Below are 21,442 nucleotides of genomic sequence, written 5' to 3' on the forward strand. Positions count from 1 at the left end.
TTCAGTATAAACGATAAAAAAATAATTCCATTGTTTTTCACCATGGAAGGGCTTGGGGATCAAGGCCTGTGTAGCCCGTGGGAGGGTTTGTAGAGAAATGGGAGGCAGGCTCTTAGGTGAGTGGTGAAGGCAGCGAAGCATTTACCACAAGTACTTCAGGAGGTCATAAGGAAAACATTCTCGTAAGAACATAAAAAATCCTCTACTCTGAGAGCTGTTAAGCATAAAAAGAATTTGTCAGAGGAGGCTGTAGAGTCTCCAGCCTTTGAGAAAGTCAAAGCTCAACTGGACAAGGCTCAGAGCAGCTGAACAGAGATGGGAAGGGACTCCAGAAGCCTGGTTTTTCTCATAACTACATGCAGAGGAATTGCACTGTGGATCAGAGTGGTGTGGGAGAGGATTTCTGCTGAAAGATCTGGTCTGTGGGTATACCGCATCAAGAAAAGTGTTTTCCATTTGAGAAGTAGACAATAAAAGTACAGAGTAAGAAATGAGTTGTAACTTGGGCAAAAGATTTCCCAAGTCTATTTTTTTTGTCAGTTTGTCATGCTTATACTGAGGTTTGACTGGGTGCTTCCCTCTCTGCCATCCAGAAGCTTAGCAATGGGAGAAAGTTATCTGGCATATTTAATAAGAGTTTCTTGTCTAAAGCTAAATGTAGAAGTCCTAATATAGGTATTGTAATTTCAAAATAGTATTCCTAATTTATCTTATATTAATTTATGAACTAATGAAATATGCCCCTCCAGATTGGCAGTGTGTTTGGATGATTGCCTTTTTGTTCGAAGTTCCACAAATGTTGTGTCCTGCTTGTTCTGTTACATTACTTGTAATCACAAAGACTCTTTCCTCACACAGTAATCCCACTGGTTAATTATACTTTATGGTAACCTCACAATTAATTAATTAATTAATTAATTTTTAAAAATTTAATTTATGGTAACCTTGCAATTTATTTTCTTCTCAAGGAAGAATTTATCAGTATTAATTGAGAGTTTTTTCAGTCTCTGATGATGCCAAGATGTAACATGGGGCCTGCCTTGTGGGATGGGTATGTCTGGTGAACAGTGAACCTGATTCCTTTGTACTTGTGGGAGACCTTGCTCCCACTCTGCTTCTCAGATTCTCCAGGCTGACACTTGAAGATCAGGGGCCTAGTCGAGTTATAACCTGTGCAGCTGTGAGACCAGTGGAATGTGCTTGTGTTTGTAGGTGATGTCTCAAATAAAAAATGAATGCTCTTTAGGATTGTATAACTAACACCCATTTTGAAATTGTTTTGTGTGTGACATTTGTGAGAACAAGGGGCAGACAAACATTAAAGGATGAGACACATACTGTGAACCAGGAGCAGAAGTGCTGCATGATGTGTTTCTGTGGCAGGGAGGCATAGTCTCCTGCTTTGGCATGATGAGTTAGCAGGGACCCTGACTGTACTGGTGCAGCTGAAATAAGTACAGTGCCTCTTAGAACTGACATTAGGAGCTGATCAGAGGTAGAAATGAGGCATTTTCTCAATGAATATTTTTCTAAGTCTTAATTTTATTATATATTTAATAAGGAGTGCTGTTGTGCTCAAGCAGTGCAACATTAAACAGTGCAACGTTATTACAACAGTGAGGGCTCTGTGCATTCCTCTGGTGAGACGGTAAAATATCCCGAATGTGGCATATTCATGTGCTTGCATAAATGGGCTAGCTGACTTTGTTCCCTTTCTTGGGAAAGTCTTGCAAATTGGATAAGGAAATGGAGGACTCTTAGTGATGGTTTCTGTGTTCCTGGAAGGATTTGATTGTGTGTCCTCTTTACCTTAGGTGATACTGTAGCAGTTAATTTAGTTATCTGGCATAGAAAGACTTAATTCAGCTATGACATAAGATAGGATTGTGGGGCGCAGAAGTGGTGGTGTCAGTAGATATCTGTGCAGATTTATTAAGGGAATGTTGGGAAGGAGCATGGCCACGGCTTGCTTGGAAACTCACCTCTCTGGGAGGTGCAACAGAGGCAGAACCAGGTTTTCTGTGTAGGAAGATAAAATCTCCTCTGATGGTGCTTCCTGAAATGCCCCTGCTGTCACCTGGAGGGAAAGACAAGGTCAGGCAGACAAGGGTCTCAGGGAGCAGCTGGGAATGTGGTGTAGGAGGAAAGTGTTCAGACTGACTGAACTGCAGAAACATGGAACAGAGGGAGCTTGTGTGGAGAGAAAAAACTTCGTCTTGAGAAAATCAAAACCAGGCTTCTGGCACTTAAAATTGAAAAGCTTTCATAGAGGAGTCTTTAACAGTTTCTTAAAGGCAGAATGTCAGGTGTGGCAGAGCACACAGTATGGGATGAAGCATTTCATAGGGGTGAGGTTGCAGGATCCATGTGCCTTTGAAATAGTGTCAGGATCAACGTTGGCAGAAAGTAGTGGAAATGTCAAAGAGTAGTTTGAACAAATTCAGTAGGGTTCAATGGGAGAAAAAAAAATGAAAAAGGATGGCTGAACCAAAGCTTTTGTGCTGCTACAGACTATTCTGGAAAGTTCAACAAGGAGCTGGAGTGGCCAGTTTGATGGGAATGCTTATTTAAAAGGCTTTTCAGGCTCATTGGTGGATGTGATGGGCACAGTAGTGTGATGGAATTTCACTAAGATGGAATAGCTTACCCAAGGGAGAAGTGGCAGTACATGTTGAAGAAAACTTTAGTGTTAAACCTGTTTCCTGGTGGGTTTTGATGGTAGAAGTCATCTGGACTGAAATACCAGCCCTGTGGAGAAGGGTAACTGACCACCCAATGTGTAATGACTGGTCTGCTAAGGATAATCAGAGGGGCAGCAAGGACTGGATAGAAAAGCAAAAGGAAGAATAACTTCCCCTCACATGGGCTGGGTCGCACACATCGGGGTGTGGTGCAGAATGCAATTGTTTAGATGCCACAGATAATGATTTAGAGCTGCTACTCAGAGAGCCCCTGAGAAGAGCAGCAATTCTTGACTTGATCTGGAGCAGTACTCAGGTAATTGGATTCAGATGTTGCTGTGGAACAGCCAGACTGTAGTTTTAATATTCTTGCAGGAATAATAAAAGACAAAGAAACCACTGATGTATTTAATTTTGGGAGGGGGAATTACATAAGAGGAGGAGGCACCTTAACTCACATATGGGTTAAATATAAAAACCAGAATAAAGCAGACAAAAAGAGTTTGAGAAACAGCTTTAAAAAGGATAAAACCAGCCATAAATCCTTTTTCTTCTTCAGATGTACTGTGGTGGGGCAGGGAGACATGGCTGCAGAGTTTTATGGCTGTTAGGAATGAGGGATAAGAAAGAGCATCTATAGAAAGTAAAATCTAAAAATTTATCTGTGTGCACCCATGTTCACTATGGAGGTGCTTAGAGACATTTTAATGGAAAATGGTGACATAAGCATAGAAGAAACTTAGAGTGCAATATCCTACAAAGCACTACAACAGCAGACTCTGAGACAGAATTCTTCTCTATGGGGAGAATCATTAGAGGACATCTCATTAATATGCCAAAGGAATCGGTGTTAGAGAAAATCAGCAACAGAAACTGTTTAAGTACCATGATTTTATGGTATACACCTGAGGTGTAAGAGAAATTTGAACCTGAAATTGGTGAAGCCTTAACCCAAGTGCATAGCTTGTCATAACTTAGCATCTTTTTCCAGAGAAGGGCAGTGAAGCTGGTGAAGGGTCTCGAGGGTAAGTCTTATGAGGAGCAGCTGAGAGAGCTGGGGTTGCTTAGCCTGCAGAAGAGGAGGCTCAGTGGTGACTTTACCACTCTCTACAACTGCCTGAAAGGAGGTGGTAGCAAGGTGGGGCTTGGCCTCTTCTTCCAGGTAACCAGTGACAGGATGAGAGGACAGAGCCTCAGGCTGGGCCAAGGGAGGTTCAGGTTGGACATTAGGAGGAATTTCTTCACAGTAGATGTGATCAAACATTGGAATGAACTGCCAAGGGAGGTGGTGGAATCACCGTCCCTGGAGGTGTTTAAGTAAAGACTGGATGGCACTTAGTGCTGTGGTATAATTGACACGGTGGTTTTTGGTCAAAGGTTGGACTTGATGATCTCAGAGGTCTTTTCCAACTGAATTGATTCTGCGATATCACTGCATACCACTGTATCATATGATATAATTATACCTTTCCAGGGAAGTGGAAATATCCCAGTATTTTACGATATTTGAGGGAGGTAGAGGTACAAAACCAGATATCTGTATTCTGTAAACTGAACTCATGAATAAACAGGCATGAATTGCAGAAAAGTCAGTGTGGTTTTGGCATGACTGCCTTTTTTTTTTTTTCCCTTGAGAAGTGTTTTCTGTTTTTCATATCTGCTGAGGTTCTCTGAGGACTTTTTCTGAGAGTTTGGCCATGGATGAATTGGTTGATGTATTTGGATTCCCAAAGGCTTTTAATAAACCTGTTGTAAAAGATTCCTTGGGAACCAAGGTGCTGTGAGACAAGGGAAGACCTCTCACGAAACAATAACTAATAGGAAATAAAGAGTAGGAGTTAGTCTTTTTGCAGTATGGATAGAATTGCTTTTATCCAGTTGAATTTAACTGGGATCTTGTAAGGCACATGCTTTTCAGCATGTTTAAGTATCTGTTCAAAGAAAACTTGTCAGTAAAGAGTTGTAGAATGATCTCTCAATTTTGAAAGACTGGGCAGGGAAAATAGGACTTCAGATTTTGTGCTGGTAGATGCTAAGTAACACAAATTGTTCTCCCTTCATATATACCTTGATGAGTTTCTACTTAGGAATTATTAACCAATAGTTCCTACTTAGGAAAGTGATCTTGGAATTACACTTGATTATTTTAAAGAAAGTCACCTCCTAATAGTGCTGTCTTGAAAAGTAATGAGCTGTTCTAGACAGGAAAGAAGACACTATTAATATGTAGAACTGGATTTGAGCATACCTTGAACCTGGTGTACAGTCTGCTTTTGTGTTCTTGTCAAATGTGGTGTAGTGGAACTGTTGTAAGATGCAAATTCTTTACAGGAACAATTATACAGAGTAGGACTTGTCAGTCTGGAAAGAATGAGTCAGAACCACTCAAGTTTTGTAAAAGTGTATGTGCTGGAGAGAATGTTGTTGGTGAAACATGGATATTTATTCATTTAATACAGAAACTATAAGGCCTCTAGTATTTATGTGTAATTTGTGTAATTTTGAAAACTGACCACACAAATTAATGAAGGAAAACACCCAAGGACAATATAATAAAAAAATACAAAAAAGCATCCCAAAAAACAGCCAAGCACAATGAAATGATGACAACTGTGGTTCACAGACTCCTTGAGCTAAAGGTTCTTGGAAGCTTAGGTGAGTAGTATCAAAGGAGCAGAGTTGGTTACCCTGTTCCCTGATTGGCATCTGACACTAGGTGGTGTAAGTGCAAATAATTTTGGCCTGACCCACTGTAGCCTTTCTAATGAAATGCAAGGAAAAAATGCTACAACTTCCTGATTTTTAAATTCGTGCTCACTAGGCACCATGCCTTTTAAAAAAAAATGTGTTGTACATCAGCCTGGACTTGGAGAAGTCAAAGCTGACGCAGTGCAAGGTATCCTGCTGGGGTTTGAGGAGTGTCCCAGGAGCCATCAGTGGCAAGAATCTGGAAGTCCTGCTGTTCATACTGGCAGCCAGTACCAGTTTTAATTCATGCTGAGTATACAGCAGGGGTGTTTTTCATTCCAGAGGGAGCTTGTTGATTGATTTGTACAATGAAATACCTCAGTGTTTCCATGTGGAAAACAAGAATTAGCTGTCGGGCACAGCTAGTGGAGTTTCTGGTGTCTAGCAAAAGTAGTTTTAGGCTTGTCTCACCAAAGAATTGTGCTTCCTGATGTCAGTTAAAGTTGGAATTTTTAAATTGCTTAAAAATTTCTTCTAGTATTTGAGACACCTCACTTTTTCTTTCTGTTTTCTTTGTTTGTAAAGGCAACTGTGCTTCCCTGTTGTCTCTAGGAGATAATGAAATTTCTGTTTGTCTCTGAATAAGATTTTGTCTTCATCTGGACTGTCAAAATAAATGGCTCTTATGGAGAAGTGATGACTTAAACAAGTCAACTTCAAGTGACTTAAGTGTCATTTGCATTTTAGTAATTACTGTAAATGAAGAAAACTGCATCACCATCAGTATTTTATAAATTGTAGTGAAGTTCTACATTTGTCAGTTCTTCATGTGTCCCTTATGGTGGCATGGTGTTTGAAGAGGTTATGCAGAACTGATGAGCGCGTGCAATGAATTTAGAGAGCTTGTGTGGCATTGAGTACTGCATGGCAGTGCCAGGAGGTACAAATGACAAAAGTGGCTGGAGATAGAAGTGCTGTATTTCTTTCCCTTACCATCTGTAAAGTTTTCATACCTTGCATATTTCTCTGTTTATATAAGTATAGATTTTCCACATGTTGTTGAAAGCTCTTTTTTTTTTTCCTTTTTCCCCAGGAAAATGGGTCATGACAGACTTCAAAAACTTAGGGAAATTAACTCTTACTAAGTTTTATGCATCTTTTCTAGGAAGAACAAAACTTCAGTTACTCTCTGGGGTAATAGGGAAGATTTTTTTTTCCAAAAAGACTATATAAACATTGCCTTGTTTTCTTTATTTTACTAGTTATTGGACAGCCTGCGAAGAGTAAGCGTCCAAAAGAACCTGGGGAAAATAAAATTAAGCCTGTTAACAAGAAACTAAAACCCAAGACTCCCAAAACGAAGGAGAGAGAATCTGCGGACTCCTCTTTGAAGTCCCAGTCCATACTGACACAGGTGATGGATAAAGGTCATGTCCAGAAACTAGCTGCCACTTTAAGCCTGACTGCAGGACAAAGCATAGAACTGCGATGTAAGGGGAGTAATGTTACTTGGAACTACCCTTCATATTTAGACACCTTTAAAGACTCCAGACTCAGGTAAGCTATTTTTCATTTTTTGCAGGACAAATCCAGAACTTTTTTCCCCCTACTGCTTTCAGCACCACTGGTGTTTGTTTATTTATATTTTTACAATCAAGATGCTCTATCTAATAGTTTTTAGTGTCAGCAAAAAGGATGAGCAACTTTTAGTCATCACCAGTTACAGCCTTGTGATTTGCGCTGTGAGATAGTCTTACAGTATGTGAACTGTATTTCCTTCAGATGAATCTAAAATACAGATGATGTTCACCATTGTGCTCTAACCACAAACAGGGAACACCTTAGGGTTGGTCCAAAGTAAAACACTCAAAATCTGTGAGTCCCTGTTGCTCTACAGGGACCTGCTCCTGTTAGGCTGTACTGGTTGCTAATGTGGCTACCACATGAGGTAGTAAGGTTAATTTCCTGAAGAGACTCAAACCCACATCTCTTAACTAGCAAAAAATACACCAGCCTCCATGCTAAGGAGCAAGTGAGAGTAGTGGTTCAGAGTTGCCTTTGTGTGCAAAAGGGAGTTGCAGGGCTTGTGTTGTGTCAGAGTTTAATGCTGAAGATTGTCACTTTAAATCAAGAAAAGCTTTTTCTTTTATCTAGAGGAGACATGTTAATGAAAACCATATAAAGATATGTTAGAGCAGGAAGAGGAGAGCTCCCTCCTTTTTTTTTGCCCCACCATCTGAGTGTCCTGTTGCTCTGAACATCTTTTCTGAGACTCCATACACTGTTTTCCCTCCTGGTTTTTCAGGATAGTACACATAGCTAAATGTAGATTAAATGTAATAATTTGGTCCTGTATTAGAAAGAAGAGGGGTATATAAGAAGCTTAAGGATGTCTTCCACAGGCATTTTGCCCTGAGTAGTGTTTGTTTTCACTGGCTGTTTTATGGAGACAGTGAAGCACTGTGAGTGATACCTGAAGAAATAATTGTATGGAGCTTTTCTTGGATTATTAGGTGAGAAGGGCACAGAGATAAGTCAAGATATCAGCTTCTCTTTTCCTTCTGTTCCTAAGTACAAGTGTGTATGCTCTCTAACTAACTCAGATTATGTAAATCTCTGATCTATTTCACTTACAGGTGTGATGTTACCTTAAAATCACTCCCAGTTAATTAATATTTCAGATACTCCACTTCTCTTTCCCAAGAGGAGTGTTGATGAATGGCAGTTACACGCTGTGATCTCTAGCACATCCTCCTGTAGTTCATGAGCCAGTTCTCTGTGCAATTATATGCTTGTCCCTTGTTGGCTGAGGAGCTCAAGAACTCTGAGTGCAAGGCTTCTGCCACAGTAAGTTACGGCAGCAAGCCGGTTCCTGCTGTGGGCTTATCAAAAGAGTATCTCTCAAAAGATCCTGTGGCCGATTTAAACTGCTACTGCTTACTCTTTTGTAGGGAATACTGTTCTATCCAGGTTTCTTTCAGTAGGTGGCGTTTATTAGCTGCCGTACAGACCTGGCGGCCCAGCAAGCCAGAGCCGGATGTGCAAATCAACAGGGAGTGTGTGCATACATGGTGGTGGTTGTCGTTCTCAAGTCTGTCTTAATTTTGTGCACTTGCAAATAGGTTGCTGACATGGTTTGGTCCTGTAGACCTCCACGCCATGTTATCTGAGTATCAGCATCTGGCATTGAAGAAGGCAGGCCAAGTATTCAGAGTTTTTGGAGAGAAATCTGAATGCTTCTTAATTGGTTATTTCGCTGTCTATTCCTCTCATGCAAAATTAAAGTATTCTCTGTTGATGCATATGGAACAAAATACAAGAAAATGAGATAGTTTGGGAAAACAAAAAAAATACATGTGTCATCATTGTGTAGTTTTCTGTTTTCCAGTTTGAAGGAGTTTGGGATCTTGTTGCCTCAGCAATTTACATTTCGGTTCTCAGTCAAGTTAACAGTAGTAATTTAACCATACAACAAAGGCTAGTAACGCCACACAAAACAAAACATTTTGACTGGGTGGATATAACTTGCCTAAGTATATCTTTTCCTTTAGAAGTATGTAAGGCATATACTTAAGGATCTGTATTGAAATATAATAGTCATGACTTTTGAAATAAGTTATTGAAGCAGTAAGGCTGTGTTTGACTAAATCAACAGTTTTGAATGCAAGCAGGAGATCCTAAAATTAACTAGAGAAATTGAAAACCTAGATTAGAAGCAGATTTCAGAGTCACAGAATAGTAATAATTTATGGAGACATTGACACAGAATCCTGTGCAGTTACATTTTCATCACATTTTTAGGATGGCTTTGATAATTATCTCAAGGTCTTTGCTGTAGTGCTAATAGGTGCGTATGAATTAAAGTCTGCTCTATAGAATGTGAAATTTGAAATTTGTGTTCTGTGGTTTTAGAAAGCTTTAATGGAGTTTAACTGGAAGTACCATAAAGGTATCATCTACTTAGCTCAGTTGGCAGTGTTCGTAAGTGAACTGGCACCAGAAAAGGTTAGCAAAGGTATGGTCTTTCAAGAGGAGCTTAGATCTTCCTTGTGGCACATGCAAGACCACGCACCAAGCATCAACTGCAATAGGCAATTTAAAAAATTTTATTAATATATTACCTTCATTATTTTAAAACAAAATGATGAATATAGGGCAGAGGGGGAAATTCTTAGCAATAATAACCTATAGCAGAAATTGTTTAATCATCTAGATATATGGCCAGTATCTTCTAACGTTTTTTGGGTACTTAAAGACCGAGAATAAGGTAATCCCTTCATTACCAGTTAGTAAGGTGTGGGGCAAAACCCAAGCTAATTAACTGGGCTGGGCTTTTTTACCTTCGATTTCCATGCGGGTCTTGCTGGAGTTGGGGCATGGGTGCAAACCAGAATTGATGGCAGCAGCAGGGGGAAGTGATGGGGCCATGAGGAGGTAATGGAAAATGAAGAAGGAGTGGGTTGGTGTGCCAGAGGAAAAGTGAAGAGGAGGAGGGACAATGGTGACAAAACTGACAATGGTCCAGTTGCTGGAGACTAATGACTACAATTCTTCTGTTCATTTTAATGTCCTTATAGAAACAGATGCTCAGGCATCCAATTCCTAGTTTTCCATTAAATAATAGAAGGGATTTGCAAATTCAACTACTGTGGCATTTTGGTTTGCAACTAGTTAAATTTAGCATCAATGTAATGTATTTTCTATGGGTGGTTGCAAGAAGAAGTAGGGATAAAAGCTAGATGTTTTGCCTCCATGCTATGCTTACCACATTTTTAACTCACTCAGATGGTAAGGTGAATACAGCAACCTGGGGGACAATATGCCTTTCCAAAAGAGGAAGATTTTAATTAGAAAAGCCATTTCTCTAGTATTAGTGGCTATGCTTTCATTGAATTTGTCCTTGTAGCCATACTTTACAACCTGGTAAATAAAATATTTTGCTTGCTGTACTAGAGAGTCTCAGTTTTTAATAGGTCTGGAGCTGTTACAGATGCTAAAATTATCATATCTGAGGGAGGGAGAGATGCCGAGTGAAAGGAGGAGGAGGACACTGTGGCTGCTTCCTGCTGCGATGGAGCAGAAATTCTGCCTTTCCGCTGTTCTAACTGGAGTATGTAACAGTACACACTGAAATAATTTACTTAGCTTTAGAGACTCTAGCATGCCATACAACTCTGGGAGAAAGCTCGAATCATGCAAACGTGCTCCCAGCTCAAGGACACACACAGGCTTGCTTCAGAACTAGCCTGTTATCTGTAATGCTCAGTTTCTTTGTTCAGCACATAAGTACTTCTTGTCTGAAAACTTTGTGTGCTGGCTGAACTAGCCAAAAACATTGATGGCTTTAAGAGTCAGAGGTTGCTCTTGCACCCCCAGTACGGAAGGGCTGGAATGCTGTTTTGTAAGACTGCGAATAACAAATTAATGACTGGAGGCTCACCCAGAAACTGGATCTACAACATATGAGAGGGATGAAAATAAAAATAAGGGCAGGCACATTTTCCCTTTACTAAAGCTTTATAGCAGAAAGCTGCTCTAGATGAAGGCAGTGTGACTTCACACAGTTTCTGTGCTGCTTGATTGGAGCATGGGTCTCTCCCCTGCTGAAGACCAGCTGCATTTAACTTTGTCTGATAAGAGAACTCACATGAAATGGAGCTGCTCTAATGGAAGGAGCTGGGGCAAACAGCTGGACATACATCACATGTACATTCTTGTGAGCAGAGGGTGTCTGGACAGGAGCACTCTCACAAAAATTGAGGAAACTGGATGTTTTAGGAGGCAAAATTAGACTGAAATTAGACTGCTTTCACTGAATGCAGACTCCCACAGGCTTAGTGGGACATCTGTTGTGCTCATGTGTATAACTGAATTTAATTTTGCTGCTTGTGCTTTGAAGTCTGAAAGCTAAGGATTTTTTTGTTGTGTAAAACAGTGAGATGTTATGTTCCTGTCCTAGTGAGCGTATATTTGAGATAAGCTCTCTTTTGTTGGTATGAATGCAGCTGCTGGAGAAGAGTTTGGTAAATGCTCTTTGAGTGATGCTATGTATACTGTCTTTATATATATATGTGTATATATATATGTATTTTAGCTTCTAAATGTGGCGCAGTGTTCTGGCAAAAATCTTCTGAACTGTAAGTATCTACAGTTTAATAAGATAAATGTATGGAATAAGATTTTGGGCTACTTTTCTAGTTTCTTTAAACAGTCTGGTAATGTTGGTGTATACAACATTTTTACTTTGTGACATCTACAACACAGGAAAATTTTGGCTTCTGTGTCAGACTTCCCAGGATTTAAAATATTAATGAAATAATAAATTATCCTGGAAATATTGGTCAGCTGTTGGATTTACCATTTATAATTTACTATATGGCCTGTTTTGTCTGCTTAATATGGTCATATCTCAAGTTTCAACACTTCCACTCTCAGTTGCCAGGTTTTGTTAGTGCATGTTTGTGGATGACTACCTTGCTAGGTTATTTCCATTGATTACTGGATAGCTTGTTCTCAGTTAAGAAGAACACACTGTACAATAATTAATTAACTCTGACCTTATTTTTCTATCTATTAGAATTTCAAGCTATAGCTCAGTGTCTGCATTAGTGATTGGAGGCAAAAGTGTTCTGGCATAATGGTTTCTCTGTATTGTTGACATTTAGTGCTTGGTCCTTGGAAAACTTTTTATTCTGAGGTAGTCATATAGCCTGTGAAATGTGAACTGTGAAACTAAATAGTAATAATACAGACAAGGACATGTTTTGGATTTATCTTTTCTTCCTGTTGTTCTCTTGCACAAATAGGAATCGCTCAAAGATTATCCAGAAACTGAAGATAATTTATAATGTAAGGTAGTGTATTTATTAAAAATGGAAAGGCTACTGCACCATAATTACATTATTCTAAAAAGTGGAATCAGGCAAGGTTGTGTAGGACAAGTGCATTAGTGGATAGGAAACATGATTTGCCTGTTTATTGAGGCAGGCCTCAAAACTGCCCTGTGGTGGATCCATGTACTAGCGGTGTCTGAGGGCTTAAATGGAAAAGGTCCTTCTCAGTTATCTCTGTTTGAGGTGTGTATTTGGTGTGCTTTTATCTCTAAGCTGCTGGTCTGACTGAAGGCTGAATGTTGGGTTACGTGAATTGCTGCTTGTGATGGCTGGTAGTTGTGCAGACTGCTAGCAGAACACCTGGGGAGTCAGAACTTTTGGGAAGCACATGCAGCTGAAGTGGCAGCCTTGGTTTACACAGTTATTCTGCCTGCAATGGAGAGTTAAGGAAAACAGAGCATTTAGAGAACACAGCACACACAGGCATGTTTATAGTACTGCTGTTACTCAGTGATGAGGTGTTTTAGAGGATAAAAATTTCTTCAAAGTTGCTAATCCCAAAAAGAAGTGATTCAGTTGGCTATCTGCCTCACAGAATAACTGCCACATTAATAAGAATTAGGAGGATAATAAATATTCAAAAAACCCACAGTTGAATGAGTATGAGAGCTGTTCATATTTCATGCAAGCTGTGTATTTGTCCAAATCCCATTTAAAACAGTAAAAAGAAATTTATTATCAAATGCCTAAACTTGGATAAATCATTCCTGACTTGGTTAGAAAAGAAACTACCTTGTAACTCAATGTCTCTCAAAGGAAAGAGGGAACCCTTCATGACCTTGATGCACAACCATGAAAGGCAGTGGTTGAAAAGAACATTTTTAAGGGTCAGAGCAGCAGCAGAGTACATCACTACTGGCACATGGCTGTGCTGACAGGGTTCCCTGAGAATTGGTACTCTCAGGCCATTGCTTTTGCAATCCATCAAAAGTCAACCCAGCAGACTGCCAACCACAACACCATCTGTCTGCCAGAAAGAGCCAGGAAAGTAAACCTTAAAATATATAGAAAAAAGAAAAAGATGATACTAGCTGCTGTGTTTCATAAGATAGGACCTTTACCCCTTAGAAAAATTGTCAGTATCTATGTATACGTCTACATGTTTATAAATATTTGCACATTTACAAATGTCAACCCACTGAGAGAGGTGCCTGGGAAATTCAGGAGAAGAAAAGAAAAAAAAAGCAAATGAAGTCTGAAATAATCACACAGGCTGAATTTTGTGTAGTTACATGATGGCAGTGCCACTACACCTCCAGCTGTTCTCAGCGTCATGCTCTAAAATAGCCGAGGGATGAGGAGGAAACTCCAGTGAGGTGACTTAGAGCAGAGGCGTAGGTGATGCAAAATGATTTAACTTGCAGGACAAATCCAAGCTGAGATGGCAGCTCTTTCCAAGTGGAAACTTTGACCAGTATGTTAAAGATTGGTAAAGCATTCACACTGAAAGCAGGCACAAATTATTAAACAAACTTTCTGTAGAGTATCTGCTACTAACTACTTGTGAATTATCTTTGTTAGATACTATCAAAGCATTGCTACAGTATTTAAAAAGGACTGAGATGCATGTGGGTTGCCTTGTAGAATGAAGGAAAGGGCTGTGCATGGACAAACTGGGACAAAACATAGATGAACATATTGCCTAGAACGGTTGCAGCCCATTTTCAAAACGGAGACTTGAAGGAATCCAAAAATGAACTGTACAAGACAAAAGCTTGCAAGCTCTCATATGTAGTTAAAATCAGTAAAACTACTCACGTAAACAGTCTCTGCTGGAGCAAAAGGGGAATTTACAACAGAGGTCTGAAAGTGAAAAGTGGGTCAGTTTTACAGAGAAGGAATAAAAAAACCAGAAGTGGAAATGAGCTGACAGAAATGAACAAGGAAATACATCTGTTTTTATTTTTCCACAGCATACAGCAGCTTGACAGGTATAGTCAGCTGATCCTCGCAAACTCCACGGCAGCAGACACAGGTGAATACAGCTGCTGGCTTCAGCTGTGCAATGGTAACAAATGCAGGAAGGATGAGACCAAAACAGGGTCAACGTACATCTTTTTCACAGGTAATTCACTGACTGGGGGATTATTAATGGTGAGACAGGAAGAAAGCTACATCAGTGGTTTCACTGTTGAGATTTTACTCCCACAGTTTTCATCTATTTTTAGTGGATGTTAAGGAAGACAGTGCTGGTGGGCAGAAAATTACTTGCTTTGTGTGATTTTTTGAGTCCATTTTCCCTATAGATTATGTGAAATGTGTACCCAGAGTAACGCATAATGTAATGAAAAGCACAAACCTTAGAAAATAATAACACACTTTCTGAGGATTTTCTACGAAACAAATAAAAAATGTTTTAATTCTTGAAAACATGTGTTGATAAAGAAAATAAATCTGTGCAGAAGATTCATTTTGTCACGGCATTCAGATGGCCCCATGGACTCTCCCCCACTGCCACTTTATTCCAGTTACGTGCACTGCCTTAAAGATCTTGACCTTGCTGACCTTGGTAAGGCCACAGTTTCTCTGAGGAGTCATTATAGCATGTTAAGAGGCAAAACACTCTTCAAGTACATGTGATGTCCCCCAGAGCCTGTGCACAGTTTGCTGCTACTTGGTACAACAGAGCTGAAATCAAATGATTCATTTTTTCTTCTGGAAACCATTCTGAATAGTAAAACAACCTTTGATGCCTCACTAGAGCTAAAGTATTCGTGGCAAGAAAATGTTTTAGTACAAAATGTTGAGATAGGATTGTTTGCACTACATTTTGGAGCTAAATTGGACCATGAGACAGAAGTGCTTAATGTTTTTAGGATACATTCCTTTAGAAAGGCTGGAATAAACTTCTCATCAAGTTATTATGTAAATGCTCATGCTAGAAAGAGGAATTTCAGATTTATATTTCCAAGAAGCATGCCAATTATGGAAATATTCCTTAACTGCAATTCTAAGGGCACTAAATGTTTCATCTATTTAGGATAGTAAATCAAACATTTTGCCTAAAAGCATAGGTATAAAAAGTCTGTAGCTTCAAAGATATCTTTTTCTAGTAGTCCTTATCTTACCAGTGGTGATGGGATCCAGTTAAGTATTTGGAAGCTTACTAAAAGACATTCCAAAGATTTTCTTAAGATTAAAAAAATACTTCATTTTTAGTTTCAATTTAATGGTTTTTAATGCAAGCAATATTCTTTTTTCTTTCGTGGTGCATATTAAAAATTAAGCCAAAGCTTTTTGTTTTAAATGTTGCTCACAGCTATTTTCTCTTGTCAAATGTACTTTTCTTTCTCTTAAACCAAAATGTAAATATTTCTGTAATTATGTCAACTCTTCTGCACAGACAAAGAGGAACTTTTTGTACCTACTCCCAGTTACTTTGAGATTGTCTACCTGAACCCAGATAAACCTGCAGTCATCCCATGCCGTGTTACTACTCCTTCAGCAAAAGTGACTCTACACAGGGAATTTCCAGCAGAAGAAATTGAAATAGATGGAACTGGTATTATTTATGATGCAAAGAAGGGTTTTGTCTTCCAGCACCCTACTCCTGATCATAAAGGTATTGTCTACTGCAAAGCAGAGTCACAGGGAGCACCTCAGATTTCCATCAAATATCACCTACTGTATGTGGAAGGTAAAGTGCAGTTTTCTCTATGCTTAAACTGACTCTTCTGCTGACATTAAGAAAATAATTTTTAAAAAGTAAAGTAAGTAATGCAATCAGAGTTTGAAAATCTTGATCAAAAGTATATGTGATAAAACATTTATCAGGTTTAAATTCAAGCAAGTTTCCCAGTTTAGACGGGAAAGTTGCAGGTGTAAAACACCTGTTGCATTAAACAAACTGAGTCAAAAATTGACTCTGAATTTTATCAGTGTATTTAACTTTAGCAGCTAATTTTCTGTTTCTAAACACTATCTTTGTCTCAGTTCCCAAGGGCCCGCCCTCAACCACAATTGCCGTGTCATCCAGTAGAGCCAGACTCAGTGACAGAGTTCATGTTGTCTGCACAGTCCTGGGGGAGCCAGATGTGGATGTGAACTTCAGGTGGCAGTACCCAGGGCAAGAGGTAAGAGGTGTATGCCCTGCCTGAAATGGTTTGTTCTTCACAAAGGCAGCACTTTGAATGCTCTTGCCAGTTCAGGCATGCTGGCAGGAGAAGGCAGCATATCCCCTTTGAACTTCAGCTTCTCTTGCCCTGAGAATCTAGAAGTAGCACAGGGATGAAGCTGGAGAGCTCTACCCCTGTTAGTAAAGATTAAATTCAGCAAAGCTCACTCCTCCCTCAGATTTCCGTTCCAGTGATACTTGGCCTCTGGCAGCATTTCCAAAAAAAGCCTCAGACAAGGTCAAAGCCAACCAGCATCAGGAGGCTGTTCTAGGGCAAACCACAAGGCCCACTGATGCGTCTGCATTTGACATTCCTTCCTTCTCCACAGCTTGGGTGCATGAATCATCCCAGCACAGAACTTTTAAGCTTGCCCATATCCAGAAGCAGAGTATGCTTCTGCCCAGCCTCATCTGAAAGAATCCACAGGAAACCCAGAGTGAATCCGTGGTGTCTTTCTTGCACAAAATAAGATGTAACTGACTAGCATCATTGAGCATCCCTTTTCTTTTCCCACTAACCACCTTCACCTGTTACAGCAGAGCTCATTTCTTCATCAGCCTCATCCCTATTGCTGTTTATCCTAAGCAGACAAGGAGCAGAGGAAGGATTGCTGGAGGATGGAACCCTTCACCAGGGAAAAGGGATCTTCTATGACTGGAGAGTTGGCATTGCATCCTATTTGCCCACTCTTCTGGTGCTGGGTTGTCAAAGGACAGTATGGAGCTTGCTAGTAAGATTCTTTTATCAGCACTGGTGTCCTTGGGAGAGCAGAGAAGTAAGTAATTTAACGGCAGAGATAATTGCTTAAATGAGTGATTTGAGTTCAGTGCTTACTAGGCCTCAGGAAATGCAAGTCTACTGCAGAAGTTTGCAGTAGCCATTCAGACAGGAAGGTGTGTGTGTCCTCAGGGGGACAACAGTGAGAGAGCAAGTAAACACAAAAGGGATTTGAACTGCTGGTGAGAGCACTGGGAGTGTAGAACCAGCTCCTTGCTTAGATGTTAGTTTGTCCTTTCACTCCCTCTATCCCCCTCCAGCCATCCTTTTCTGGAAGGGAAGAAATGCCCCTGCTTGATCACATTAGCTTTGTTGATTGATACGGTTTTCCATTTTTTGTCTTGTGTTGTTTTTTTTGGTTTCTTTTGTTCAGCTTCCCTTGATATCTGTTTATTAGACTGTAATAACTGGCTGGACAAACCCCATTTTTGTCTTTTGTAACTAACTGTAATTACTAAGAACAATTAAAGGAATTAAATTCTAGACTCAGCTTGGCCTTCCAAAAGTGTGTATCTCATTAGAATCCGCCCTAGTCTTTCATCTTTCCCAGGCTGCCCCCAGCCTGGTTTGCTGGCTATTATTGGCCCAGCTGCTCCCAGTGGTTTTACAGCACCTGATGCATGCTGGCATGTACACGTTTACACCTCTAGCACTGAATATAAACAGCTAAAGCATGCAGATTATCTCCCTTGTTTGCTATGGATACTAGAGCTTCAGTGCAGGGCACATGCGCAATTAGCAGAGGACACCTCTCACTGCACCCACCTACGGGGGTGAGAGAGGCTTTGGCCTGTGGCCTGAATCTGCCCTGGAAAAGGCTGATGTGCTTATCCACTGGAATAAACAATCTCAGCTCCAGCTGTGCCTGGGGATAGGGAGGGGAGAGTTGTGTTTGGGTTTCTGCCCCAAAAAAAGGATGAAGTAAATGTCAGAGTAGAAGCACAGTGTGCTTTGTTGGAGACTTTAACATTTATTGAGAATGTTCACATACTGCAAAGAAAAAAGGGGGTGGAGGGAGAAGAGACAGGACCATCAGTGTTGCTGGTCATACAGACCTTTCATGCAAGAAAAAGGACCGACATGGTTCTAAGATTCACTGGATGTTTCCATTCATGCTGCTGCTTTCAGTGCTGGGAGCTCAGTGATAGTTTTGTCCCACCCCACGCCACCCAGCAGCTGGGCTCTCCCCTACTGCTCGATTCCTGAGCAGAAGCAGCAGATTAATCCCTGCCTTGTTCCTAGGTACGCTGCACTGTGGAGACCCTTATTTCACCTCTGTAGTCACTAACCTCTCCCTCCTCTTTTGTTCCACTCAGTTGTTTTTTTTTTTCTTGTTTTCCCTTGCCACTCCCTGACAATTGCATTTGCTCTTCACCTGCTGTGAATGCATACAGATCCACCCTTAATCTGATTCTGTGCAACAGGCTTCAAAGCAGAAGGCAAGTAGTTGGAGGAAAAATGGACTAGCAAGAGCCCAACCATGCAAACAGGGTCCACCTTGCACAGCCTTTACATTCACTTTCAGTAGGGTCAAGGAAGTTCCACTTGCTATATTTAAGAACTAACTTAGACTTGGATAAAGTGTGCAATAGTACTTGATTGCAGGTAGCACTTAATTTTGAGGCTTGGAACAGGAGGTAGTGCTTTGCTAAGTGGCTTAATTACTTTTAAAAGTTTAAGAATTTCTATGAAATTTACAGCCAAGAATTTTTATATATTTTTTTAAAGCTGGTACGTCATTCCCTGACTGCACTGTGACTCAACCCTAAATTCAGAAGACTGGCAGCTGCCTTTGTACTGGTCATTTTGCAAGTGTGAGATTGTAGCTTTGCTTAAGTGTCTAACTTACCCTTTTGCTACATTTAGCTTAAGCCTTGTAGCATTCATATTGGTAAATGGATAATCCATCCATTTCATGAAGCAAGGGAAGACTCTTTCCAAGCAGAAACCTTTCACAGTTTTATCCCAGTTACTGGTGTAGCAGAAGCCAGTGTGCTTAAAGCTGCTGACTAGCAGCTGATGGATTTTGGAAGAAAAGAGACTGCCTTAGTCTATCTGTGGGCCAATTTCTCTTACCCAGTATTTTGTGACTTTCTGAGGTGCCAGGCAGTGTGACCTTATAACCAGTCCATTAGGGAACTATCTTACAGAACTAAAAAGACCAAAAAAACAAAAAAAAAAAAAACCCAAACCACTTTTTATTTAATAACAAAAAAACCCCCCAAAAAGCGGGTTTTTTTTGATCTAAACATGGCAGGTGTATGTGTCTTTTTGGCTTTGAAGTTACATGTACATTTTGGAAAGCAGAATGTGAGGATTAACTTAGAAGTATTTGAGAATTGTTAGTTTGTATGTTTTCTAATATAGTGTTTTCTAAAACTAGAGGAAGAATTAGTTCTCAACATGTGATTTACAGCTATTTGCTGTGCTAAAAGAGAACTAAAAGTCAGCTACCTCTGACTGAAGGCATGCCACTGCTGCCTTCTTTTTGAGACATGCTGAAAGTCTGAAAATGAGCTCACACATCTATCCTGGCACCTCCCCCAGGAGACCTCACCTATTTGATGAGGTACCCAAATGCAGCCTTCGTAAGTGGCCTAAAACTGAGCTTACACACAGGCTCCAGGCAGAGCTTTGGCAAGCCCATCTCTGATCTAAAGATACACAGTGCCTGTGCTTGAAGAGCCACTGTATTATCCTTATTTGGCATAGCTTATTGGTACATCAATATTTAATGCAGGAATGTTGCTGCAACTGCCAGACACCTTCAGTTCTCTCACTTAGGGCTGACTTTTGGATACAGGCTCCTACTCTCCAACCTCTTGCTTCAGGGTGATAGGGTGGTGTCACTCAATACACTTTTCAGAATCACCTATTTTATGTGGGTGGGTTGTTTATGTTTTGTTTTTAAACAGTCTGAGAGGCCTGTGATTATTCAAAACTTCTGGAGACTGATAAACAGAGGAATTGGACATACTACAAGAATCTCAAAGAGTGTTCTTCTTGTTGAGGATTTTGAAGACATAGATGTGGGAAACTATGTTTGTATAGCTCAGAACCTACAAGGAGAAACAACAGTAGCTACCAAAGTTGAACTGAAGTGATAGGCAAGACTTCTGGACATGGACTGACCTGTATGTTATCTGACATTATAGCCATTAATTTTCTTTATTGATGTTTAAATGAAGCTTCTGTCTCACTGTTTCTTTTATATGTCAGTGCATGCCATGTTGACCAGCTCGACAGGTCACAACAAAGTTCCCTATGTCCAGCAGTAGTGAGTTGTGAGTTAATGAAACTACTATGAAGCATTAAAGTTTGAGTCTCAACATGCATAGGGTGTGTGCATATTTAGAAACAGGTGCTCTTTGGGCTTTCCTTTGCATGTGGTCTCTTCCCTCAGACTCTTGCATGAGGTCAACCCGCTGTGTGGAACATGCAATTTTAACATTACCAGTACTGTACATGTTTAAAACAACAACAAAAAAGCAAACTAAAAAAGCCTTGTTACAAAGTTAGCCAATAGCAGTTGTTTATTTTGCAAGAATAATTAAATTTCTGAACATTATGAAAATATAAATGTGTGTGTGCTCATTTTCATATATGTGTAAAGACATAAACACAAATAAAATTTTCTCTCCTGGTGAAGATTTATCCTCTAGCATCTTCATATATATTTAGTATTTCCAGAGACTTGTAAGCAGTTGGATATGCTGGGTTTTCCTTATGTTGTTGCATTCTTACAACCTTATAATAGATGTATAGTATTATGTTTAGTAAATTATATAGAAAATTATGGTTGCTAAAGGTAAAACTTGTTTTATTTATATATTAACACTTACAGAAGAAAAAAAAAGGAAAAAAGCAAACATCAGAATAATGTTCAGTTTTACAGCAGAGTTTCTTCTTAGGTTCATAACAAGCTCAACGTGATTGTATTGATTTACTTAGGAGAAAAGGAAAGATATTTCATTTATACAGAAGTATACCTGGATAAATAAGCCACTGCTTCTCTCACCCTGGGTTTAGTTACCAGTACAAGGAAAGAACCTGCCAGAGGAGAAGGTCAGAACTTGGTAACAACATTGTTGGACATTTTGGCAATGTTTTCTTCCTTAGTCTCAAGCATCAACTTTATGTGGGGTAGAACTTTCAATACAAATCTATTCCTTAGTAGCGAAATGACAAAAACTAATTTAATGCGAGCCATTTTAGTGACAAGGCAAGTGAAAACCAGCTTGTTCTGAGCATACAAGGAAGCAACGCAGGAACTGGTCCCTTGGGCACA

The 21,442-nt window shown here is 39.9% G+C and overlaps 1 protein-coding gene across 1 annotated transcript in view; it reads left to right on the top strand.

The window, feature by feature from the left end:
* The window catches only part of PDGFRL (platelet derived growth factor receptor like), a gene marked incomplete at its 5' end in the record, with an annotated part of 21,171 nt that extends 363 nt beyond the window's left edge, over positions 1–20,808 (top strand). The window contains 5 exons of the mRNA XM_017744301.1: positions 6,632–6,926; positions 14,176–14,327; positions 15,606–15,899; positions 16,196–16,335; positions 20,070–20,808. Of these exons, the coding sequence (XP_017599790.1) occupies positions 6,632–6,926; positions 14,176–14,327; positions 15,606–15,899; positions 16,196–16,335; positions 20,070–20,258 (1,070 nt within the window). The remainder of the gene's footprint in view (positions 1–6,631; positions 6,927–14,175; positions 14,328–15,605; positions 15,900–16,195; positions 16,336–20,069) is intronic.
* Positions 20,809–21,442: the final 634 nt, after the last annotated feature.

Source organism: Corvus brachyrhynchos, unplaced genomic scaffold (genome assembly GCF_000691975.1).
Source record: "Corvus brachyrhynchos isolate BGI_N302 unplaced genomic scaffold, ASM69197v1 scaffold17, whole genome shotgun sequence".
NCBI classification, from domain to species: Eukaryota; Metazoa; Chordata; class Aves; order Passeriformes; family Corvidae; genus Corvus; species Corvus brachyrhynchos.